The following is a 26,444-nucleotide window of genomic DNA, read 5'->3' on the forward strand; positions in this document are numbered from 1 at the left end:
AAGCACTGGGCCTAAGTGAGTCCGCATCTTGCAGAAGTCACAGGAGGGCCGGGATTTTTCTCTGGGAAAGGTGGCAACCGTACTTGAAAGTAGCAGAGTCAGCAGCTCTGAGTTAGGCCACATCCCCCCAGTGCGGGAGTTTGAAGCATTTCCTCTCTCTTGGCCTAGTACTGTATTTGAGTAAGTTGTATTGATAGAGCTGTACTACCCCGGACAGGGAGCTGAAGCGCTTTGCGGCGAGGGCATACTACTCTGGAACCCAATTACAACATCATCCGCCTTTGAATAAACCTCATCTTTGAGGCAAAATGTCTAGAGTGCACCAGGGCTTTAAGGGAGATGAAGAAACTGTGGGGGCGGGGTGTCTCGCGAAGGGGCGTGGCCATTGTAATTAAGGGCGTGGCTTAAAAAAACTAAAAATCTGTGCTTAGCATCCTGTGCCGCCGACTCGTATGTTTCTGCTTCTTTCTATCACCGTGTCCAGATATATAATAATACGGCAAGTACCATACACCTACAACAAGCCGGGACTGTTGGCTTTGTCAATGGTTGCCAGTTGCATAAGATAAGGAACAGGTTCCTCGTATAAAATATTGAAAATGCTTCAGTTCTGAAATGATGCGCCTGTGAAAGAACTGCAACCAGACTCTTTGAAGTTACATCACGGGCAGTGAAGGGCGGTGCTGCTGCTGCTGCTGAGTGCAGGTTCATTTTTCACCCCGAGGGTGAGAGCAAGAAGAGAGAGTCCGATAAGGAGCCGTCTGAGCACCGGCAGGACCCGGCACACTTTAAGCCCAGGCAGAGCGCGGCCTCCACGACTTACCTGCAGCTCCCAGCGGCCGCGTCCGGGGCACTTCACTGGCACGTGCTCCGCCTCGCTCCACTATAACCACGCCCCTCTGTTGCCAAGACGCCGAAGCTCCACCCATTTTATTATAACCGCGGCTATGGAGGCGTTTACCCCATTGGAGAGACCGTTTTTCCGTCCAGCTTGTAACCCCGCCTTATTATGACAGTTTCGCACGCACGTGCATGCAAACCACGCCCATCCTTTCGCGCTCCTCCCGCCTCTCCACTACAGCCCCGCCCATTCAGGTGACGTTTGTACGTGCCCTTGTGCTCAGCCTTCACCTCGCTCAGGTGAGCGCTGTTGCCGCCCCTCCGTGAGTGGTTTGTTACGTCACGCGTCGTCGGTCAGGAACGAGGAGGCCATCTCAGTGTGTCTAGAAAAATCACTTTCTAAATGCGGTCCTACCAAAATATGGCATTTAACCCAGTAATTTTACTTAGAACGTTCATATACATGTTTAAATATAAAATAAAATGTGACTGAAAATTAACTTCAGGTAAAATAATACACCCTAAAGAAATTATAATAAATTAGTTTTTTTGTAACTAAACGACTACACGACGGTAACTCTACCTGAAATACTTGCTCCTGCATGATCTAGTCCCGGGTTGGCGCTGCTCTGACCCGCGTCATGGTCTCGGGACCCTTGTCCTTCTTCTGTGTCCACAGCACCGAGGACGCCCGGCTCCTCCTGCTATGCGCAGCCGTGTGTTTGTCCCTCGTCTGTGTCCATGCCCCGCCGGGTGGTGCGCGGCATCGGACAGAGCTCAGAGCGGCAGCCATGGCGGAGACAGTCACCGGGGCGCAGCTCATCGCCCGGGCGCTGGTGGACCAGGTGAGCCCCTGAGCACAGGCGGGGCCCGTGAATCTGGCAGCCCAGACCCAGGTGCACCGGCACGTCATAGGGCTTGCACGGGACCTGCTTCCCCCAGCTCAGGGCTTTAAAGTGGGTGTAAAAGAGGTGCCAGGGGTCTGTGACAGGGGCAGGGCAGCTAAACCAGGGGGTGGGGGAGAGAGAGAGAAAATACAAATAAAAGACATAATAAATCTGGGTGCCTCTCTGTGATTTTATGTATTGCAGGCAGCGGTATATAACTTAACAGGGGGCCTCCTCGCAAAACTAGCTAAACCTATTGTCTTTGTCAATGCTTGTTAGCAGTAACAAGTAACAAGAATTATTTTGTAGTCCATAATTAGAACTGAAAATGTGTTATTCTTGAAACGGCAAAGCTCAAAATGGAATATTACAAAGGTGTGTGGATGGAGAGTTCTCTATCTGCATTTCTCATTGCCCCAATTTCATCTTCAGCTCAGTCTTCTCTCCTGCAGGTACTTCCTTCCATCCCCTAAAAACAGCCTTCCCCCACTCCTCTGTAAGCACTCACTCCTCTGCAAGCACTCACTCCTCTGCAAAGCTCTCACTCCTCTGCAAGCACTCACTCCGCTGCAAGCACTCACTCCTCTGCAAAGCTCTCACTCCTCTGCAAAGCTCTCACTCCTCTGCAAAGCTCTCACTCCTCTGCAAAGCTCTCACTCCTCTGCAAAGCTCTCACTCCTCTGTAAAGCTCTCACTCCTCTGTAAAGCTCTCACTCCTCTGTAAGCACTCACTCCTCTGCAAAGCTCTCACTCCTCTGTAAGCACTCACTCCTCTGCAAAGCTCTCACTCCTCTGTAAGCACTCACTCCTCTGCAAAGCTCTCACTCCTCTGCAAAGCTCTCACTCCTCTGCAAAGCTCTCACTCCTCTGCAAAGCTCTCACTCCTCTGTAAGCACTCACTCCTCTGCAAAGCTCTCACTTCTCTGCAAAGCTCTCACTTCTCTGCAAAGCTCTCACTTCTCTGCAAAGCTCTCACTCCTCTGTAAGCACTCACTCCTCTGCAAAGCTCTCACTCCTCTGCAAAGCTCTCACTCCTCTGTAAGCACTCACTCCGCTGCAAGCACTCACTCCTCTGTAAGCTCTGCATTTTCTTTTCCTTTTGCGCTCTCTATATTTCACCAGCTGTGTACCTCCTTCTCACACTTTTCCACAAATATAGTCTTCGTTCACTCTGCAGAAAGGCCAAAGGTTGGCTGTGCATGTGCTCTGACCACATTTGTGATCCGCTTACAGACATTGTGAGAACCTCCACTGCCTTCACCCTCGGGTCCCGAGCTCTCAATGTCATAAACACCCACTCTAAGCCCAGACTCTGACAGACACCAGGAGGTGCCTCAGTTCCCAATGTGCATTATAGAGCAATCATATGTTGTATGAACAAATACAGAAACACAACATCTGAGAAAAGCAAATACTCTTAGGGACGCAAGGTAAAGTAAATATGTGAAAAGTAAGCAGGACTGTGTTGCTGACGTGTATTACCTTTATGGTTTTACAGTCATTGTTGACAACTCAGTGTTTTTGCCTGTGAAGTTAAGGATATGAATGCAGGACCCAGTAGGAACATGGTTCAAACTTCGATTGTAATTACTGCCGGCCGCCCCACTAAAAGCCCTACTACTCTCCCAGGAGGAGCTTTGCCTGAGTCCACGGGACACACATGTACTATTTGCAGTACAACCCGTGTCACACCGCACAACTCAACCTCTCTTGATGTTGTGATCCTTTTACATTCTAAAGTTTGTGGCAAACATTGTCTTAAATTTGACCCTCTAAAAAGCAACAGACTATCCTCACCCTTCTTTGTTGACTAAAACGTTGAGAGGTTTGAGTACTGTGCCCCAATCCATAGCTTTGAAGTTTTTCCTATTCTGTTCTTGAATAGTTCAATCAGTACAGGTGTGAATAGCATTCTGAGACTTGTAGTTCAGTGAATGCCATCGTAAAGCCTTGACTACAACTCCCAGAATCTATTAAAACATAGACTGAGCTGCTCAGGTATGGACACAGGAAACTTGACAGCTGTGATATAGAACAGTGTATGCACCTTCAAACACATCAACACCCACCCCCTCCCAATCAGAAAAGCCATCGTGGCATATCCACAGCAGTTTTTGAGCCCCATACCATAGGCCAGGCAATGTCACTCCCATTAAGAAAGCCCATACACCCCCTATTGCCTCACTTCATGAATATATAAATTCTATTGTATAGTATGCATGTGAAGAGCCTCGGTCCCTAGAACAGCCGTACTCTGTCCCAGCCTCTCATGCAGGGCTCAGCTCTACACCACCAGGCCTATCCTACCGTTTAGATAAATACAAATTATTCAGTCCATTATTTTTCTTGTGTAGCACACAGTTGCAAACTAAATCGCCTTTTGTCTGCCCATACTTCAGCAGATGAGCTTGGAATTACACTGAGTTAAACAAGACAGCTGGATTTCAAACCCAGATCCTCTTGTTAAAACATCTCAAACTTTGCCTCAGTACCACTTATGGCAGCCCCCTACTTCTCTAAATGACAGTCCCTGCCTCATCTCGATAGGACAGGCCTCCGGCCTTCCCTCCCTCTGGGTAGGGTGGAGCCCCCATTTTCCCTCTATGTAGGGCACGCTATCCCAGTTCGTCTCCGTAGGTCAACCCTGCCTCCTCTCCATAGTAAGGACACAAAGCTGGAATATTAAAAATTTTCTTTTGGCCGTTATATCTAAAGCCAATGCGAACAAATTGCAGATCTTGCAAAATTTGTTGGCAAGCACTGTGCTTAATGGTCCTAGAGAATCAACTGTTTCACAGCCAATGAAGAATTACATTGGTCGCATTTGGCAAACAATACATTTAAATATCTAGTGTGAACACTTTGCTTTTCATGCAAGAGACCAAGCTATCGGAAGTGAGAAATTTCTACCAGTTACAGACACATTTGACGTTCTGAAAGGTTATCTTAACCCACTTTGAGGGGAAAACCAAGGGACCAAATATTATGGATGAACTTCACCTGTTGTACCTATATTACCCAGCATATCCTTTATAGGATGCACAAACCGTCATCCACCGAGGTGGCATGCTTCATCATCAGGTCGTGCTGCACGCTTAGTGGGCAATGCAATACCCTGCTGCCCCTCTGAAGGCAGCTCTTTGAAGGAGATCTTTTTTGCCCTTCACACAATGTGGTTATGGTTAATGAGTGGAAATAATTAGAAGTGGGTGTAGTGACGACAAATATAAACCACCTTTATTATTTGGGAGGGGTAATCAATGAATGTATATAAACCACCTTTACAGGGAGTGCAGAATTATTAGGCAAATGAGTATTTTGACCACATCATCCTCTTTATGCATGTTGTCTTACTCCAAGCTGTATAGGCTCGAAAGCCTACTACCAATTAAGCATATTAGGTGATGTGCATCTCTGTAATGAGAAGGGGTGTGGTCTAATGACATCAACACCCTATATCAGGTGTGCATAATTATTAGGCAACTTAACAAAAAACAAATATATACCCATTTCAATTATTTATTATTACCAGTGAAACCAATATAACATCTCAACATTCACAAATATACATTTCTGACATTCAAAAACAAAACAAAACAAAAACAAATCAGTGACCAATATAGCCACCTTTCTTTGCAAGGACACTCAAAAGCCTGCCATCCATGGATTCTGTCAGTGTTTTGATCTGTTCACCATCAACATTGCGTGCAGCAGCAACCACAGCCTCCCAGACACTGTTCAGAGAGGTGTACTGTTTTCCCTCCTTGTAAATCTCACATTTGATGATGGACCACAGGTTCTCAATGGGGTTCAGATCAGGTGAACAAGGAGGCCATGTCATTAGATTTCCTTCTTTTATACCCTTTCTTGCCAGCCACGCTGTGGAGTACTTGGACGCGTGTGATGGAGCATTGTCCTGCATGAAAATCATGTTTTTCTTGAAGGATGCAGACTTCTTCCTGTACCACTGCTTGAAGAAGGTGTCTTCCAGGAACTGGCAGTAGGACTGGGAGTTGAGCTTGACTCCATCCTCAACCCGAAAAGGCCCCACAAGCTCATCTTTGATGATACCAGCCCAAACCAGTACTCCACCTCCACCTTGCTGGCGTCTGAGTCGGACTGGAGCTCTCTGCCCTTTACCAATCCAGCCACGGGCCCATCCATCTGGCCCATCAAGACTCACTCTCATTTCATCAGTCCATAAAACCTTAGAAAAATCAGTCTTGAGATATTTCTTGGCCCAGTCTTGACGTTTCAGCTTGTGTGTCTTGTTCAGTGGTGGTCGTCTTTCAGCCTTTCTTACCTTGGCCATGTCTCTGAGTATTGCACACCTTGTGCTTTTGGGCACTCCAGTGATGTTGCAGCTCTGAAATGTGGCCAAACTGGTGGCAAGTGGCATCGTGGCAGCTGCACGCTTGACTTTTCTCAGTTCATGGGCAGTTACTTTGCGCCTTGGTTTTTCCACACGCTTCTTGCGACCCTGTTGACTATTTTGAATGAAACGCTTGATTGTTCGATGATCACACTTCAGAAGCTTTGCAATTTTAAGAGTGCTGCATCCCTCTGCAAGATATCTCACTATTTTTGACTTTTCTGAGCCTGTCAAGTCCTTCTTTTGACCCATTTTGCCAAAGGAAAGGAAGTTGCCTAATAATTATGCACACCTGATATAGGGTGTTGATGTCATTAGACCACACCCCTTCTCATTACAGAGATGCACATCACCTAATATGCTTAATTGGTAGTAGGCTTTCGAGCCTATACAGCTTGGAGTAAGACAACATGCATAAAGAGGATGATGTGGTCAAAATACTCATTTGCCTAATAATTCTGCACTCCCTGTATTATTTGGGAGGGGTAATCAATGAATGTATTATTCTTTGGTCCAGTACATGGTTAATATGTGTAATGCCTTCTTACCCGATTGGGTCAATGGCATCTCTTCAAGACCTGTATGTGCCACCCTAAACGCCATTTTTTTTTTTTTTGGTCTCGGCTAGACGGAGGATGTGCTGTTTTAAAGAAACTGTTCAGATCAATATGTGGGCTTCAAGCTGCCCATAGGCTTCCCATTTCCTGGCTCCATCGTCGTTCTAATATTCTTTCTCCACATTTGTCCATGGCACGCCTGCGTAATGCCTCTTCCTGTGTTTAGCCCTCCCTGAGAGCATGGACCAATTACTACTATCCATCCACTGCTCCCCTTTTGGGAATTGTTGTTGGAACTACTCTCTTCTTTGTTTAAGAGCACTTCACACAAGAGCTCATGTTTTCAGTCTCTCTGAGCTCTTGTTTCTGTAAACAGGCCTGTAAATCTTGTTCTTATCTCGCCACACTTGCTGTCCGTTTAGAGACCAAGGTCAAATGTCAGACACTGTTTTCTGAGGGCGCCTGTTTGCTTTTCTTTCACTGACTTCAAAGTGAGAAGATTTTTTTTAAATTAATGTCCCGGTGTTGCTTCTTTTAAGAGCTGTTCGTCTGTGCATGTGGTGGCAGCAAACCACAGACATGAACACTCAAGTGTTTTGCTGTGTGTACTGAACACAATGGTGTCAGTGTGTAACAAATAAGGATGCTTTTCCAAAAACTCACTCATATTCCAGCATATTACTGAAATATTGAAAGCTGTGATATCGAAAGGGACACATACTTGAATTTGTGTGCTCAGTAATTATAATGCTCATTATATACCAATAGGGTGCATTCTGGGTCAGGGGCCTGTGTGTGTTTCTTGTTAATTTTAGCGTTTTATGTGAACTGAAGAACACCTGGGCACTTCAGAGAACTTCAGGTTCGGCTTTGCTACTGGTGAAAGGGCAGTTGGAGGACCCTGTGGACACATGATCTTAGTTGCAGACATATCCTCATGAGGTATAAAATCTGCGCAAGAGGGAAAGTCGAGAGGTTTTATTTATTTACAGTTTTATAAACGGTAAACCTCATAGAGGAGACTTTAGAGCACTGCTGATTATTATGGTACGACTCATTCTCAATGTGCGTTCATTGCTTGGCCTCTCTGCTGACTTTCTAAGCAGGATGTGTAAGGTGCGATGTGATATTGTGGGTAGTTTAACAGAACGTGTGATTGGTAGGGTCAAAGAAATGATGCAATTGTGTGGCAGTGACCATTAGTGTACGGTCACCGACTTACTGCAGTTTCACATGTTCCACCACATGTTGCATAATCATGGCTTTAAGTGGGATGAAAAAAGTGGGTAGTCTCGAAAAGGTAGCGTGACCTATGTAATTAAGGGTGCGTCTTAAACATGCAAACTAAAATTCTGTGATTTCCATAGTGTGCCACCTGACCAGTATTTTAGTTTATCTGAGCTTTCTGTTACTTCATTCAGATACAGAACACAACTGACTGACATACTTCTAAAACAAGCCAGGACTATTGGCTTTGTCACTGGTTGTTAGCTCTTTAAGATAAATGGCTAGCAATAATTATTTTGTTGTACATAATATAGAAAATGTTTAGTTTCTAAATTGAGACAGTGAATTAAACTTTAGATGCATACAGCAGGATTAGTGGTCTTCAAAGTGTCTCACTCGTGTATGTTATGTTCGCCATGTATACTATTTTTCTCTCCACATCTAGTCCATCTGCATATCTTATACCTCATCTTTCATTTTCAGCCCCCTTCCTTCACTTTCTCCTGAATGCGCGCACACTCACATGTAAGCACTGCAGTTTCTATTACTTTCGCCTTGTCAATGTTTTGACAACTTTGTACCTCCTTCTAATACATTTGCATATAATCACAGCTGCAGCATAAATACACAATTATTACTCTGAGGTCAAGGACTTGGAAGACCATGTAATCTAAAGACCTTTGCGATCCACTGACAAGCAATATAGGAAACTCGTGCTGCCTTCAGCCGCAACTGCAGACCCATGGTGCATGATACGCCTGGAGGTGACTGAGTTAAAATTATGCACTATACAAGAGCATGATGCTGTAGGAGAAACACAACTTCCTTAAAATAGCTTACTTGGTCATACATTCCATAGGAGTGTCAAACATGTGAAATATAAACGGGAACTAAATCAAGGACATAAAATACCTTAACCCTTTTTACATTCATTGTTGAAAAAAAAAAAAACGTTTTTTGCCAGTAAAGTTAAGGACCTGAATAGAGGGCCCGAGAGGGAACTGTTTCAATGCCTGTTTTTATTTACTGCCTGATCTGAGACCTAGCGGGACCCAGCCAACTTAAGAACTTGTGCATAATAAATTCTTTACTACCAAAACTAGAGTGAACGTTTAAAAAGTCAACATGACATAAGTAAACATCCCAAAACATTATATTGTTGTTCTCTTCCAGGTATGATGCCTTAATAGTCTGTGGGTAATGCTGACTACACCCAGAGTAACAGTGTTGAAAGAATATTTCCTTCTTTGCCATCAGAACCCATGCCCTTAATGTTTTTTCACTTGAATTGTCTTTTTGGTCTCGGCTAGACAGCGCATGCTCTGTCTTGAAGAGACATGTTGTTTTCAATTCAGTGGTCTTCATCCCGTCCATAGGCTTACATTTGTTTGCTCCATTGTTGCTCTTGTATCCTTCGTTCCCCATCTGGCCATAGCATGAATATGTCATGCCCCTCCACTTACCCTACTCCACATAATTCCATGCCACACTTTCTACAACAAACAATTCCTCTCCAAATGACATAATTTCAGTCCACACAATTCCACATCATGCCACATAATTCAACTCCACTTCCTACCAAACAATGCCACCCCATGTGAATCCACACCATGATACATAACTGCACTCCACACAATTTCACTCCACACCATGCCACGTGTTTATACTTCACATAATTCAGCTCCACACCACATATATCCACTCCTTAACACATGGCTAAACAACAGTGACAACACTAATAGCTCTTGTTTTGCTGCAACCTATTGGCTTTGCAAGTGCTTGTTTATGTAGCCATATTGCTTGTTAATCTGGCCTTATAAAGTCTTGATCTAATATGCATGAGTCCAATATCTGAAAAGAATTCGAAAATTCAAGACGAGAACTCCGGTGAAACTAAAATATAGTATATCAGGCCCCCGTAGGATGCAGAGAGAGAAAAGCTTCTCAGGACAATGACTGTGTTGTAGGTGTGCTGCGGCCTTGCCACCCCGGTCCTCCACTCCTAAGTGATGGGAAAGAGTATGTGACGGACAGCTAACACCCTCCCATTCCCTTTTTTTAAATAATTGGTTGAGAATTTGTACTCCAGACAGGTTGCTAAGATCAGCCCATAGATAATTAAATGTGCAGATGAAAAATTTTATTAATAAGAAAAAAAAAGCTTGCGAGAAGTCCCTCCCAGCTATCTTCTGTGCAGACTGTAATATGATTCTGGAGAACTCTAAAATCATTGATGATCTTGTGTCATTCTGAAAAGCATTAAAGTCCCAGTAGCTCTTCGGGTCTTTCTCCAAAGCACTTCATGCCATTTCTTGCTTTAGGCGCTGTATTATTTAGACACAATGATCAGGTAGCCCCTTCACACTCCACACAGGATAGTCCTCGCTTTCCAGTTGTAGGACAGCTCGCATCTCCGCTCCATAAAGCAGCCTCCACCTTCATACCACAGCCTCCAATTCCCACTCACTATTGGATGCCATCCGCTGGTGATTTGGGTCACATTCCAGTCGATTGTTTTTATTTTATTCACTGTGTCCCTACTGATAATGACCAATCATATCCATATCAGCCTTCCTCCTGTACCAATGGTACGGTCCAGTCAGAACTGGAAGTCTTGCATAGGGCATACTCTGTAGGACAGCCTCTGTTCCTGCAAAGGGGCGTACCTATAAATATGCTAATTACCCACACTTTGTAGCATCCCCTACAAAGCAACCACTACCCACTTGCATCATGGCTACGCTAAATCAGAGCTGTAAAACATTGGAAACCGTGATGGAAGTCGTCTCTCTTTGCATAGAGTATCTAAAACAACTTCATGTCAGGCTTCCACCATCGCTCCTGCAAGAACCCTAAGACCAGCCGTCCTCTTGACATCAATGACACGCCTCACGGACGTCATAGTTCCTCTGTTCCATCATCAGACCTCAACTCTGACTATAGAACGCAATCCTGCATCGTACCCTCCCCCTAGTCTCAGCACCAGTATGGTGAATATATCTTGTCCTAGCTACCATTCTTAAACCCTTTACCAATTCCTGGAGAAGTTACTCAGACTGCATTAAAGCACTAAGAGTAACCGGTTACTATGAACTTCAGTACTCTCAAGTGTACTGTGTAACATACATCACTTTTTGAGACACTGAATAAATAATATGTGAGGTGTTTTCAAAATGTATCTGTCTTGGCACAGATATAAACTGGACATTCACTGTCTCTCTCCATAGGAGTGCCTCCGGCTCTTCCCCTGGGACTGCAATCCAAGGAGATTCTGTGCCTGTTCGTCTCCCTTTCGCCATTGACCAAGATTTGCCCCATCTATATGATAGCCGGATTCTCTGTAAGAGCTTTTATTCCTATCCTCGCACTAGGAAGGCCACTTTAATAGAGTTGGTTTAATTTTCCTTATTTCACAGACTGAGGGCCAGTGACGCTGATAATGGTACCTGCTACAAAAGGCAGATCACTTCTTATTCATGAAGGCCATCAAATCTAGGCTGCCTTAGTGGTGCTATTAAATGTCGTCTTATCACAGCACTGGTTAAGTATTTGAATCTGTTTTAATTCACTGCTGGTCTGGCCCCGAATCAGGCCATGAACTTTGGTCTGTGTAGGCAGTTGACTGATTTTTTGGCGCTCTGATAGATCTGTTTTGTAACATCACTGCAATGTTTTCTCCTCTTTTCACCTTTGGCCCTTACTTTTATAATACTTCCATACCCACCTGGCCTGATGCAACCTCGTACTTTTGAACTCAGATATGGATGTTTGGGATACACGGTACAGCCTCAAGTCTGAGCCTTCTGTTTGTAAATGTCTACTTTATGTAAGTCTGTAACATTTTAGATAAAGCTTTTTTCCCATACTCCCTTTTTAGGTTGAGCTTTTGCATTGCAATAGGCCTCACATATACTTGAGTTGGAGCTACTGGTGTTATAAATGCATAACTGGACTTTTTTGCCACATTAATTGGTCAATCCTACCACATATTTTGGTCCTTTCTGCCACATAATTCCTGTTGCCCTGCATATAACTAAAGGGCTAGCAGGCCTACTAGAATATTTTTTCAAACAAGGCCCTTAAAGCACAAACTACTCCCAGATGCACAACAAAAGTTCCAGCCAGAAGAGATCTTACAAATACACTGAATGGTGCGAGGGGTTATTATTTTGGGGTCCGCACAAACCTAGTATAGAGACCCAGAGATTATCTAGCCTGAAAGAGCACGTTGTAGTGAACATTTTTAAGGTGGTTGCATTGTCCTAGGACCACCACAGGCTAAATTATGAGCAAAATGGTTTTGTGAAAGGAATGCCCTGCAAAGCATTATGGGGCGAGTTTCCGAGCACCACAAATATTGTAGTATGTTGACTGTAATGCTCAGAACAGCCCCTACAGGACACCACAATAAAAGTAGCATTTCCAAGAAACATGGCCATGTAACCATATAGTTAGACCCTAAAGAGCATAACCACATGAAAAGAAATTGAGAAAGTAACGCAGTGTAACCATTTATTTAGTCCCTGGAGGGCAATGTGTGCAATTTGAGCAGTGATTTAAATGGAAATATAGAAGTAAGTGTACTCACTATTTACTCCAGCTTGCTGCTGAGGAGTGCCAGTACTCTCCCATTAAATGCATTGCAGCAGTGCTGACAAATAGAAGTACTCTCACTTTCCAATTAAAAAAGTACAGGTACCACAGTAGTGGGCAGTACCTACCCATCTAAAGCACTGGATATGATCCTACACGTTCAGCGCTGTTTGCTCTTACCATCTTATTTACAAGATAATTTTATTCTATTTATTAGTGCAAACTGTCCTAATTCCCTTCAACAACAAAAAAACATTGACGCTGCTGCAGAATGACTACAGCGAACACGTTAGTGCTTCACATGCTATTTGGGCAAGGTGTTGCATTTATGGTGAAAACGTGTCAAGCAACAGGATGAGCTTTTATGCCTGATATTTCAAATAGATAATGTAATGATTTGAAAAGTAGAATATGTTTGGGTTGTGTGTCACAGACACACCTCTTTTATTACAGATGTTGGCAGCATGGTCGCCATGAGCATGAGCGTGAAGAAGAGACACAAAAGAAAAAAGACGTTCCCTCACAGTAAAACATATCGGCAATCGTGGAATAATACATGTAAGAGGGTCAGTCTGCAAGGTAGTAACGAAACCGCCCCAAGGCGGGACAAGCGTAAAGCATTTACCAATTACATCAATAGATGTTTTGAAAGGCAAACCCACTAACAAGTGAAACTAAAGGGTGTGGTTAAAAGCCCACAGAATACTTACAACAGGTGGAAAAGAGACTGTGCTCTGTGCTCTAAGAATTTGTGAGCCACTCCTGTTCTTCCTGTCCTTAGCTCACAGCTTTTTGTCTTTAAAAATGACAGTAGAATCCATTTCAGTTTTATTGCATTCGAAATCAACTCCTGCAAAGTTCAAAGAAGCCGCAGATGAAGTTGTTGCTTTAAAGACAAGAGAGTTTAGTTTAATCAAATACAGAATCTCAGTGGGCAGCTTTCTGCTGTTGTCTTTGTTGAACAACCAGATCCATTGGCCAACAGTCTGAAAACCCATTAGCTGGCACTGTGATTTATACAGCTACCATCATTCCCACAGTCCTAGGACATGACCCCGCACCTGCTCTGTCCCTGCAGAGCTGCTGGTGGCCTCCAGGCACCAAGGGTAAGCACAGAGACTGTGCTGCCCTTGAAATGTTCAGGTGCTCTGCAGAGAAGAGAAAGTGATTATACGAGTTCTTGTCTAATATTCAGCATAATGTTGTTATTTTTTGCGCTTTGGTAAAGCGATGCATGTTGCCATGCGGCTGCGTCAGTGAGCCGAGCAGATGGAATAGGCACTTTTGTACCCAGTCCGTGAGCAGATGTCCCAGTCTATTTTTTTCTTAGTCGCTGCCCCTTACGAATCGAGTAATACACAGCACGCAAAAGTTAAGAGTTGGTTAATACATCTGTCCTGTCCTCCTCTCCTGATCATGCAACTAAAATGGAGCTTGCGATAGAGAGATCATTGCAAAACACTTACCTCTCTGTAGACTGCCTGGAAGCAGGTAAGTTATGCTTTGTGTGCTGTACAAATGGATTAATACAAGCTTTATCTCTGGTTTCTTTTTAAATCAATTGTATTAGGCCTTGCTGCTCTTCACTTACTGACCCTAGATTCATCAATAGTGAAAAGTGTGGGTGTTACACAGGAACAGGAATTATGTGGCAGTAAAAGACTAAATTAGGAAGCATGTTGACCAATTTATGGTGCAAGAAAAGTCCTGTTATCAATTCACAACGCCAGTAGCTGTAACTCAAGCAAATGCTAGACCTATTGCATTGCAAATGCTTGTTATTTAAGGTTCCTGAAACAAAGGTAGAAAGGTTTTTGCTTCAATTCGCACAGTTTGGTCAAAAGGAGAGGTTGGGATTGATACTCGCAGATTTGTGGTTCCAGAACTGACAACTTGACCGGTAATATTATATACATCTCAATTTACTAGCCTACAATCAAAATTAATTAATGACCACACCTAATCTCAAATTAACAATTATTTATAATATCACTACAATTCAGGTGGCCTACAAGTTTGCCAAACTACAAGACCATGACTCAACCACGAGGTCACATCTGAACTTAAGCAGGCTAGTTGACCACTAATCCACTTCTCACTGTGACTACTAGGCCACATGCTGATTTAAGCATTGGGTCATGCCTAAAACACTTCTTAACCACTGAGCCATGCTTCTTTCTAACCTCTAAGCCACCCTAGTCACATCCTGTCCACCGGTGGAGATAGCAAATATGCATTACAACAGCCTCCCCAATGGACACTGAGCCCATGCCCTCCAAGTGCCCCTTTCCTTGCTTCTCTACCACCCCGGCTGGGATGCAGCTCCTTTGTTATGGTGAGAAGTCAGTGATCAAGGCTGTATGTCTAATCTGTGTATTATGAAACGTTATATCAAAAGCAGCACACATTGGAGATCATCGGAAGGACTTCCCAGTGCCAAGAACTTTAGCCATCCACAGAGACCCTGTGAGGGTATTGGGGTGGGTTAGGGGGAGGTGTTCTAGGGCAGAGAGGGAAGCACATTTTGCGTTGAATGAGATGCAGTGCCGCAAGAGTTTGTTTTCTTGTGTACTTATAATAAAAAGATATTTAAAAAAAAGCAGTAGGCCTGACATATTGATTGTGAAAAGAATGTTAAAACCAATAAGCATTTAAGGGTGGATTATTATTGCACTGAGTTAAAATCTGTAGGAAGTTTTTTTTATGTTACGGGGAATCTACTCTATGTAATAATGTGGAATCTTTCTTCAGAAATCAGTTTTCCTCATTAGGCAGATGTTTTGGTGTAAGTTATCCATTCTGATAAACCATGGGGATAGAGGGTTTGCAAAGTGATAAATCTTGTTAAACACTCTTAACCCCTTCGCTGTTAAGCCTTTTCCTCCTAAAATGCTAAGCTTTTTCATGGCTATTGGGGGTAGTTCACGTTTAGGCCTCTGTAATGTTTTTTCCACATAAGGTTTCCACTCCAAATGTACGTGCTTTTTTTTTTTTTCCAACGTCCTGCAGAATCTGAAAGTACCCAGATTTTGTGGATTCCCCTGGAGGGGACAGAGATAACAGGCAAAATACAGCAACATTTATTTTTTGGGGAGAAAATGCTCCACAAAAAAAGTATCTGTTTTATTTCCCAAAAATGGCATCATCAAAAGGTTCACCATTTTCTCAGCTTTCAGGAACATGCAGTGCTGAATCAGAAACACTTTTTTTTTTTCTCCAGATTTTGGCATTTTTCAAAGAGGAATTTGTCCTAAATGTTTTGTTTTTCAGCTTACTCCCATTTTGTGGTGGAAACCTAGGTAAAATCGGTGGGTGTTCCTGGAAAACTATGGATTTATGAAAAGTAGACACAATTCTGAATTCAGAAAGGGGTCATTTGTGTAAATCCCTCAAGGTTTTCCCAAAGAAACTAACTGTTGAAATAAAAGAAAATATTTAAAATGAGTAACAAAAACCGACCGTTTTGACAACATTTTTGTTACTTCTTGTCACAATGGCTGATTTATGTCCACTGGACCCCTCTGGTTCCTGGGATATGTAGGATTTGGAAGATTTCCAAGAACCAGAGGTACCCAGAACCTATAACTCAACTGCACAGTACAATGGGTTTTCATTGTGTACCGGGTGTACAGCAATTCATATAGTAAAATATAAAGAGTGAAAATGGGTAATCTATGTATTTTGAAATGGACACTAGGTATGGTGCTTAGGAGTGGTGGTTATTTGTACATCTCTGAATTTGTGAGTGGCCTGCATGTGGAGTGGGCAATGGTAATGTCATGTTTATTTGTATAGCACACTAATCAGCCAAGAAGGTATCCAGGCGCTGGAGCAGATGTGTAGGGTTGTGGTCCTCAAGGTGCTCATACGAAGAGCCAGGTCCTAAGCTTCTTGTGGAACTCAGAAGTGAGGAGGAGCATCTGGTGTGTGGAGCGAGGTTGTTCCATATCTTGGGTGAGATGTAGGAGCATAAGTGACCTCCTGTTTTGCTTTTGTGGATAGTGAGAGTGTGAGAATGAGGGGTCTGGTGAGTTGGTGAAAGTGTATGTGGCTGTTCAGGTATTGTGGTGCTGTATTGTGTAAGACTTTATATGTGTGCGTGAGAATTTGAACTGCTTGCGCTTGTGCATGGGGAGCTAGTGAAGCTCTCTGTGGTACTGTGTAATGTGGGAGTGAGTGGGAGATCAAGTATGAGTCTTGCAGTGATATTCTGGATGGTCTGGAGTCTGAGTGAGAAGTGTGTTGAGATTCTGGCATAGAGTGTTGGTGTAGTCCAGCCTGCTGGTGATGAGGGCTTGCATAATGGTCCATCTGGAGTTCTATTTGAAGATGTTTTGCAGCATGCATAGGATCTGGAAGCAGGAGATGCTCTCTGTGTCTAGTTGAGCTGTCACATTCAGCTTGTCATCTAGAATGATCCCTAGATTTCTTTCTTGGTCTGTTGGTCTGGGTGTTGCTCTTAGCTTCGGCAGCCCCCACGTCCGATGTGGAGGTCTTGCTGCCAAAGACTAGTACTTCCATCTTGTCTGCGTGGAGCTTCAGGCAGGTGGATTGCCTACAGTCTACTACCATGGTCATGCAGTAGGTGAAGCTGGTTTTGGTGGTGGTTGTCTTTTCTGTCAGAAAGAGGATGAGTTGGGTGTCATCAGCATAGGAGATGACGGTGCTATCCTGTGATCGAATGATGTTGGTGAGCTGTGTCATGTATGTGTTGAAAAAGCTGGGGCTTAAGGATGATGTCTGTGGGATTCCACGTATCAATTTCTTGGTCTCTGATGTGAAGGGTGACAGCTTGCCCCTTTGGTTTCTTTCCATGAGGATGGAACAGATCAGTTTGAGAGTGTATCCCTGTATGCCAATCTATTGGAGTGTTCTGATGAGTGTGTTGTGGGAGACTGCGTTGAAGGCCGCGGAGAGGTCGAGCCGGTTTGTCCTCATTCCAGGACAATTTGAATGTCATCACTGGCCATAATAAGTGCTATTTCAGTGCTGTGGTTCTTTCTGAATCCTGATTTAGTGTTGTTTAGAAGATGTGAAGCTCAAGGTGAGCTGTGAGTTTATGACCTGCTTAATCACTTTGGCTGGATGGGGTGCAGGGAGATGGGTTGAAAGTTGCTAAGTTGATTCAAGTCTGCTGTGTATATTTTGAGGAGGCTGATGATTTCTGCAAGTTTTCTTGCATCTGGGAAGGTGGTAGATGTGATTGAGGTGCTGATGATGTGGGTCAGGGTGGTGCTGATTGGTGATGTCCTTGGTTGTAGTGGTGGTGGGGCATGGGTCAGTTTGGGCCCCTGAGTGGATGGTTTGCACAATTGCTGCTGTTGTTTCTGGCAACAATTGTTCATTCGGTCAGGTGGCCATCTTGATTGGTGATGGGTAGGTTAGCAATGAGTTCTCTGGAGTTGGGTGGTGTACAAAATTGATGTAGATGTTTGCAGTTTTGCTTGGAAGAAGTTGGGTAGGTTGTCGCAGAGTTGTTGGGAGTCAGTGATGTTGTTGACAGTGGCTGAGGGCGAGTAGAAATCCTTGACGACTGAATTGATTTCCTTCCAGCTGTTGGAGCTTCCTTCGATGCGGTCCACTCGTGCTTTTTTCTTAGTGATTTTATTTGATAGCATCTGAGTGCAGCCTTGCATGAGGAGTGGGCACTGCTGCCGGCCTTCATGAGGAGTGGGCACTGGTGGCCTGCATGTGGTGCACCCACAGAGGGATGCAGGAGCTAGTGGTTAGTATGGAGAGCTGGTACTGGTGCCTTGCCCCAAGAAGTGCTTGTGGCCTACATGAGGAGCTGCCACAGGTGGCCTCTGGTTTGAGGAGTAGACACAGGTGCCTGAGCAAGATGCAGGCATGCGTGGACTGTGTTAGGGACAGGGGCTTGCCTGAGGCTGTGACACAGGTGGCCTGTGTGGGCTCTGGTGGTTTGCCTTGATAGCCTGCATGAGCACGGGCACTGGTCTGCATGAGCTGTAATTGCTGGCCACATTCTAGTCCATTTTTTTCCGACCATCATGCCGCTGTAGACAAAGACCTGCTTTATGGGAACAGTCCATTCCGAGCTGTGGGCGAGGCCTCCTCCAGAAGGGACCTCTAGCAACCCCAAACCAGTGACCGAGCAGGCAACAAAACAATGGACTTTGATGCAGACCCAAGAAATTACCAGAGGCTGAGACTAATTCAAGCATTTTACCAATCACTTTTTCATTTTTCGTAAGTGCGAGTGGTATGCCCAGACGTGGGTCTCTAGTTCACTGTGCCGTAGGATTTAAACTGCACTCTACTGACGAGACCCAAATAGTCTGAAACCAGACTGGTGTTGCTGTGTTCCGGTTTAGAGGGAAACTGGCCTAGCGGTTTGGGCTGGAATTTTCCTACTGGGGAGAAACGAAGGCTCGTTTGCATACGGCTAGTTCCTGCCTAAGGTAGCATTGTGGGCAGAATAGTGATGGATTGAGATGCAGCTTTGAGTAATAACTAGAGGCTCAGATGAATTCAGTCATTCCAACCATCACTCTCTTATATTCCTCTGAGTTAGGTGTTGAAGGTCTGTCTAAGGATCAGGGGAGCACAAAAAGATGACCACATTGAATTGTTTATTTCTAATAACTTTAACTCTCTAACGTCATAAAGCATAGCCAGTGTAAAATGTATCAGGGGTTCAAGTTCCATTGTGAAGAAAGACCCAGGAGATCTCTGGCACCCTAAGTCTGGGGTCCTTGCGTCAGTTTGAGCGGGGTGTTCTCCCTGCTGTGTGAATAGTGACACCCCTGCCAGCGACACTTGTTTCAGGTCGAAGCTCCTGCAGCATACACCATTCCTTGTAGTCTGTATTGGAGAGTGAGTTCTCTTCTAGCTTGACATGGATGCCTCATAAGGAGGGTATCCTACAGTAAAAACGGTCACTTAACTTTCCCTCACTTGAGTTGGGTTGGAAGGTTGTAAAATAAGGCCCCACAGAACACTACTGTAGGAAAAACCTTCCGCCTGCTCACCACATCATCCACAGTTACGTTAGAGTGGGGCAACAGAATTTCCCCTTCCTCACGGAGACCCTCTGTTGGGTAAACCCACAACTATGACGCTCTCCATGAGAACCTAAAGTGACCAGCGGCTTAGGAATTTGTGAAGACTGGCATGACTTAAGACGCAAAATGGCATGATCCATTTTTGTCGGAGGTGCTGAAATATTCGATGTTGAAGTGTGAAGTATCCGCGTGTTGAGGTTTGTGTTGATGTTACTGTATTGGTTTGAATGTCTCCCTGCTCCATGCATGAGGCTCTGGTTGGAGTGGAAGCAGATTATGGAAAGGGTGTTTTAGGACTCGACTAGGTGATCCGATTCAGGCCTGACACTATCTCTTGGGTTTGTTGGGATCAATATGGAGTCATGTAGCAGTATGTGTGATCTGAAAACTGGATAGTATGTTTTCTGGCCTCTTGTATAATAAATTTAGAATAATGAAATGTATTTGTCAGAGACTAAGAATTAAGGCTGAGGACCTCTAACTGCTCGTGGACCTGACCCACAACTAGACTGAAAAATACTTTGCGAAGAGCAGCTCATGATAATGATGCAGTTGCATTTTCAACAGTGATAAAACCTGAAGTTTGATGCAGGTTTGTTACTTGTAAAACCTGCCTGCTGTGTTCCCTATTCTGTTTAGTGTCTGGACGGGGTGAACTCTGAGGACAGAGCTAGTAGGGTGTGCGCGCAGGTGGACAGGGTCTACTCGGACATACTGTGGTGGCTCCATGAAGAAACTCCCTCAAAATAGCATGTACTGTGTTAATGTTACAGTCTATATACATTTGTTAACCTGTGTTGTGGGACATTGCTTAAGGCCATAAACAAAGCTTCTGTGTAGCTAAATATTTGCATTACTTGTGCTGTTTAACCAGGCTATGCCTTCATATCTACCCAGTGATCCTAGCTCCACGCTCCTCTACCCAACAGCACCCACTTTCCAACACCAGCATTTGGCACCTGAGGTTCAGGGGTCGTAGAACCATAAGATATGATTTGTGGTTTGAGTCCGGGGCAGGGACAGGATGGAGGGCGTCAAACAGGCTCTTTATTCCAGGTCCGAACACTTTGAGACTCTGCTGTTCTCTTAAACACGTTTTGGAATACTGAAACTGAGCAACCTGGCTGTTCCTTTTGGTAACCTCATTGGGTGGTGCTAAATACTGTTATTTTTCCCTTCCCCCTCCCTGAATAAGTGGCTTCCTAATTCCAAGCTATTCCTTGGATCAGAAATCAAAAAGAGGCTGCAAACTTCCCCTGGACTGATCTCAGCTCTAGTAGGGGACTTAGGGTCATTGTATTGTATTGTATTGTAATCGTATTTATATAGCGCTTACTACCCCTGACGAGGCATTAAAGCGCTTTTCGATGAGTAGCACGCTACTCTGGAACCCAGCAAGAATTAGTGATGGATTAGTATTGTTTAATAATGAGTACAGTTTTAGTATTATTATGAGTTAATTTGAGCCGCGGATATGAGAGTTTGTTAGTTAGATTGACTGGAGTAATGGAGCGGTGGAGGAGGAAAGAAATCCAGAAGTGTTAATTGGGAGTATATCCTTAATTTACTCAACCCAAAGGCTTGGGATGAATAAAGGGGGGCGGAGGGGGAAGAGTATGTGGAAGGGTTAGGGAGAGCATGGTAGCAGGGTGAGATGAATGCAGGAGAATTTAGTAGGGTTGTGTGGGAGGTCACAGAGGTAGAGTGAGGTTTGGTGAGTTAGATGTGGAGGTGGAGGGAAGAGCTTAGGCAGAGATATTTAGGAGATGAAAGTGGTAGAAGGGATTTGGGATGAGTCAGAGTGAGAATGGAGGATAGTTTGATAGAGACATGACATAAGAGTGATGAGTAGATAAGTGTGATAAGATGAGAGCAGGAATTCATAGATATCTAGTATAACAACCCAAAACCAGGAGCCATGCAATGATCCACGAACATGCCAAGCACAGAAACAACATATACATATATATATATATATATATATATATATATATATATATATATATATATATATATATATATATATACACACACACCTGAATACACACAAATATGCACATACAATACATAATTAGAATCATGGGTAAAAAAAAATACTTAGTCAGACAGGTTTAAAGAGTGTGTGTGTATTTTATTGTTATGACAGTAGCAATACATATTTCCCAAAGAAACTATAAATAAATAGAAATATACATATAATCTGAAAAAAATATTTATCCACATAGGCATATGCAGTTCACAGTTGTTTGAAAAGGTGGTTATGAAGGAAAGTGCCAACTCTTGAGTAGTTTTCTGAAGACAAGAAAGTTATCTGTGGCTCTTATAGTTGGGGGTAATGAATTCCATAGTTTGGCTGCTTGGACGGAGAAGGATGTACCACCTATAGTCTTTTCTTGTATGGTGGTGTTCTAAGGCGGGGTGCCAGTCTTGAGCGGAGGGTTCTTTGTTGGATGTATTTGGTAATTTTCTTTCTGATAAAAAGCGGTCCTATTCCATGTATAGCTTTGTGGGAGATACAAAGCAGCTTGAAAGTGCATCTTCTGGCAACGGGTAACCAGTGTAGTGCTCTCAAGGCAGGGGAGATGTGGGCTTGCGGCTTTACATGTAGTAGTAGCCTGGCTGCGGAATTCTGGATACGTTGTAGTTTTTTCATAACAGATAGAGATGATCCATGGTAGAGGCTATTGGCATAATACAGTTTGAATAGTACAAGTGAGATAGTAGCTTGCACCTTGTGTGGAAATCCGAGGTGGGGGAAGATGCGTCGTAAAGTCTTTAAGGTGCCACATTTTGCACTGACTCACTAGGACCTGGCCGATTGGCCCTGGAGACTAAAATAATAAACGATAAATATATGTTCCTTTTTTTCAGAAAGTGGAGTACATGTTCGGAATCGTCGGCATTCCCATTATTGAAGTGGCCGTCGCTGCCCAAGTGGCTGGGATCAAGTATGTGGGAATGAGGAACGAGCAGGCGGTGAGTACCAGCCCCCTTGCCCCCAACATATGATCAGTCTCACCCATGGTTGGTAGTCTCTCCCAGCACACGAACAGATGAGTTACAAACCCTCTCACATTGAATGAAGGAGATGCCTCCCTAAGCTGCAATATTAAAAATACGTTGTATCCTTGCCAGCAGGCTTTCAGCAGAGTTTGATGAGCCCCTCCATCTCCATACACAGAAACGCCCACATTTTGTATTGACCTACTGAGTGGCTATGTGGGTTGAGGGGTGTGTGTGTGTGTGTGTGTGTGTGTATATGTGTGTGTGTGTGTGTGTGTGTAGATATATATATATGTGTGGTGTACCGGTCTCAAACCTTTCTTGGGTACATTCAATCAAAGTGATCGTCAACCTTTAAACCGGTTTTGAGGTTGGGTGTCTTCCTAGACTGGAACGAGTTCCAGATCTAAGGGTTTGCACCAAAAAGTTCCTCCTTACCAGGGTTACATAAGAGACCACAGGCTGTGTGAGTCTGATAGTCCCTGTGCAGGGGATCCTTCTCTCCAGATTGAAAATGTGAAGCCTAGACTTTAATTGTACCAAGAGTTAGTCTGCTTCTGAATGATCACTGCTGGATAGAGGGGTGCCTAGAGAAGGCTGCCGGGCTGCTCTCTCTCTAGGCGCTGGGGCCGAGCTCAAGGCTTCTCATAGCAGGAGCAGAGGAGAAAGAGTTGTGATGTGTGGACTAAAAAGGTTTATTTAAATTAAATGGTGGGAAGATAGATGGGTTTAAATTATGAAAAAAGAAATGAGTATGATTATCTGCACATCTGTCAAAAAGACAGGGATATATGGCTTAAATGGGGCCACAATAGGGTGAGGGAAAGATGAAAGAAAATACTAGATGGCAGTAAATTTAAAATCACAGAAATATATTTCCAAGAGGTGCAGGAATACAATAGCCCCCTTCACGCCGAATGGCACCAGATCAAGTGTGGTTGCCTAAAGCTTGAAGTCTTCACTCGGAAGCCCTGCAACAATGGCCGTGCTGATGAATGCTGCCAAAGTCCAGCTCATTGGGCTGTGTGGTAAGAAGCTCCACTCCGAAGCCCCCATTACATGTTGGAAACTCAAATGAAGAGCAATGGTCGGACGGTCCGGAGGTTAGTTGCAGGGGATGGTTTTCACCAGCTGCACTTTACCTCAACAATGAAAATCCGTAGAATCAGCTCTTTGACGCTGATGACAAATACCCCACTATGCCTGGCCATACTGATGATACAGTCACCTAAACCATGGAGAATGTGTGCTTGCAAAGAAGGCCCCTGGCTGCATTGCTGTAGCCCCAGAGTCAATCCTGGCTCTCGCAGCTTGGAACAAAGAGAATCAAATGTACGCAAGTTCCTCGCCCGCACATAACGCGCATAGTAAGGAACATTCCTGTAATGCAGCAGAATGTGCCCCGGCAAATGGAAACGAGGAACTTCTTGGAGGCCAGGGTTTCTTTCTGTGCCTCTTAGTGTGCCCTGCAGCTGTTTGTTTGTGCACAGTGACCCGAGGAAGGCCTGAGCTCTCACGATTAGCTGCAGAGACAGGTCCATCTTTCTGCTTTGAAAGAAAAAAAAATGTCCTTTTGTTGGGAGTGAATCTGTGTGTCCTAAATTTCATAGTTTAGTCTGAGTACTGATTTTGGACACAGGATCGTGGCTGTTCAGATTCAGTTATGAGTCCAGCCTTCACTGGTGAGTCAGTGCTTAAGAAGATCCTACCTTTGCCACAGGGGTCCTGATGCTGGAGACCTACTTATATGTTTATGGTGGGTTTATTAAGCATCATGTGCTTCTCTCAAGCAGTTTTAGAGTAACCAGCTTCTCTGGCTTATGTGTTTTTATCTAGAAATATGAAGAGTGCTTCTTCCCCAAGAACTCTGAACTGCTTTGAGAGAACTGGGGATGCTAATGTGGGTCTCTGGAGGTGATTGTGCTCAACAGGTTGTGATCTCCAGTGGCGGGATGACAGCGTCTCAGGTGGGGAAAGTGAATAAGCAGCACGAGGCCAATTCAAGAGCACAGCAGGAGTATTGCCCTTCAGGGTTACTTTCCATTTTAAGGCTCTGGCACACTCATTTAACAGCCAACTCCAGCTGGCGTAGGCTGCGTCTTTGGGCTAGATGTATGAAATTTTGTGTTTGCAATTATCAAATTGCGAATCGCTATTTGGTAATCACAAACACTAATGTACGAAAGTGTGTTTTACACTTTCTCCAATTTCCAGTGGAACACAAATAGATCTACCTCATGCATATTAATGAGGTAGGTCTCGGTTTGCGACCCATTGGGAATTGCAGAAATCGCAGGGATGATGGGCTGCTGGGGTCGGCGGACCACCACGTCTGTGATTGCTTTCAAATAAAGCAATCATATTTTTTCATTGCGACCAGTTTTCCCTAAAGGAAGCGTGCATAGCTGCTGTGACTGCTGTACAGGCATAGGATACCGGTAAAGATGGCCCTCTAAGTCTACACCTACAGCCTCCAATCAGCCAGACTTTGGTCACATAGGGATGCATCAGGGTTCTTTTGTCCTTTGAGCACAACAGACAGACTCAAGGATAAGGTGGGTCACCAGTGATGAGGGTGATGGGGCCGCGCGCGAGTCGACCACGAGAGAGGGTCAGGAGAAGGGTTTGCTGGTGAGAAGTGAGTTGGAGAAAAACCCCTGCAAACGGCTTTATTATTTAAAAACTTTCTTGCTAAATTGAATTTTGTTTTGTTAACATTTGCTTCATTACTTCTGACCTGTTGCATGAGGAGAGGGGATTACATTAAGCCCTTTGTGTGGGCTCCATCCATGGAGCTGGGCCTGGGTTGAGTAACCGCTATAAGTGTTAGGCCTTCTGTGGCTTACAGTTCGACTGACCACACTCACCCAGGCTGCCTTGCTGCGTGCGGGTTAACACAACAAGGCTTAGACGTCCCCTTAATGTTAATGTGTAGCTGTGAGACATCTCCATGGTGTTTTCCACGGGGTGGTTGGTCATGCTACTAATCTCAAGCCCACATCAGTGTACCCAGATGGGGATGCGTGTTGCCATTTTCTTGCACAGGTGAGTGTGGTGTGCATGTCGGTGTCTTGGGTTCCTCTGTAGTACTTTCACTGGCACGACCTGGAGTTGAGTTTCTGACTTTCCACTCTGCGAGTTGTCTTCTGCTCGCTGACATAAGTCCTTAGAATGTGGTGTGCTGTCCATTGGCCATTTCACAGCCCTGTAGAGCCGAAGAGGGGAAGGCGCTTGATTGCAGGGCTTGCTGAGCACTCGGCCCCCTGCCTCTCGAGATGGAGTAATGCTGTATAAGAAAGAGTTCAAATGAAACACAGAAAATCTCTAAAAAAAAATAAAAAAATTTTTTTTCTCTATTCTTCCTTGGAGGCGTGTTATGCTGCTTCTGCTATCGGGTACCTGACAGGCCGGTAAGCTGTGAATCGTTCACATTTTTCGTGTTTTTTGCAGTGTATCTTACTAGACTTGGTTTGGTTTAATAAAGTGTCATAGAAGGGGGTGGTGTGCATGAACCCAGAGATGTGGGTGCCCAACTTGGCACTGTCGCCCATGATTAAACTTCTTCTTGCTCTAAGAATGTGGGAACCATGGTTGAAGTTTCTTAAGCACGTTCAGTAAAAGGATGAACTTGGCAAGGATAATCCATATTTTTGAAAGAACTAGAAGTCCATAAGATGCCCCCAAAGCTCTTTAGATACCTTCAAAGTTCCTGTGTATATCTATATCTGAGTAAACTCCTAAGAACACTGGTTAGCCTGTAACATGTAGAGCATGTAGACATCTGGGAGATACAGAGCGCATGTGCACCTGGAAATACCATAAACTCAGAGGCTTCGCTTGAAAACCTAAGGACGGCATGGAAACCTTTGAAGCCTCTGAAGCCTTTCGGAACCTGGGATACCTCTATAAACCTATGGACTAAGAAGTGCCTCTGAAGCACATT

General features: G+C 44.3%; 2 protein-coding genes across 2 annotated transcripts in view; one reads left to right on the plus strand and one right to left on the minus strand.

Annotated features, from left to right (window-relative positions):
• BTD (biotinidase) overlaps window positions 1-917 on the minus strand; it is a 140,072-nt gene extending 139,155 nt beyond the window's left edge. Inside the window, exon 1 of the mRNA XM_069212093.1 lies at window positions 824-917. The gene's annotated coding sequence lies outside the window, so the exon portion shown is untranslated. The remainder of the gene's footprint in view (window positions 1-823) is intronic.
• Window positions 918-1,583: 666 nt separating this feature from the next.
• The window catches only part of HACL1 (2-hydroxyacyl-CoA lyase 1), a 97,630-nt gene continuing 72,769 nt past the window's right edge, over window positions 1,584-26,444 (plus strand). Inside the window, exons 1-3 of the mRNA XM_069212094.1 lie at window positions 1,584-1,685; window positions 22,370-22,474; window positions 25,871-25,911. Of these exons, the coding sequence (XP_069068195.1) occupies window positions 1,632-1,685; window positions 22,370-22,474; window positions 25,871-25,911 (200 nt within the window). The 5' untranslated portion in view covers window positions 1,584-1,631. The remainder of the gene's footprint in view (window positions 1,686-22,369; window positions 22,475-25,870; window positions 25,912-26,444) is intronic.

Source organism: Pleurodeles waltl, chromosome 10 (assembly GCF_031143425.1).
Source record: "Pleurodeles waltl isolate 20211129_DDA chromosome 10, aPleWal1.hap1.20221129, whole genome shotgun sequence".
NCBI classification, from domain to species: domain Eukaryota; kingdom Metazoa; phylum Chordata; class Amphibia; order Caudata; family Salamandridae; genus Pleurodeles; species Pleurodeles waltl.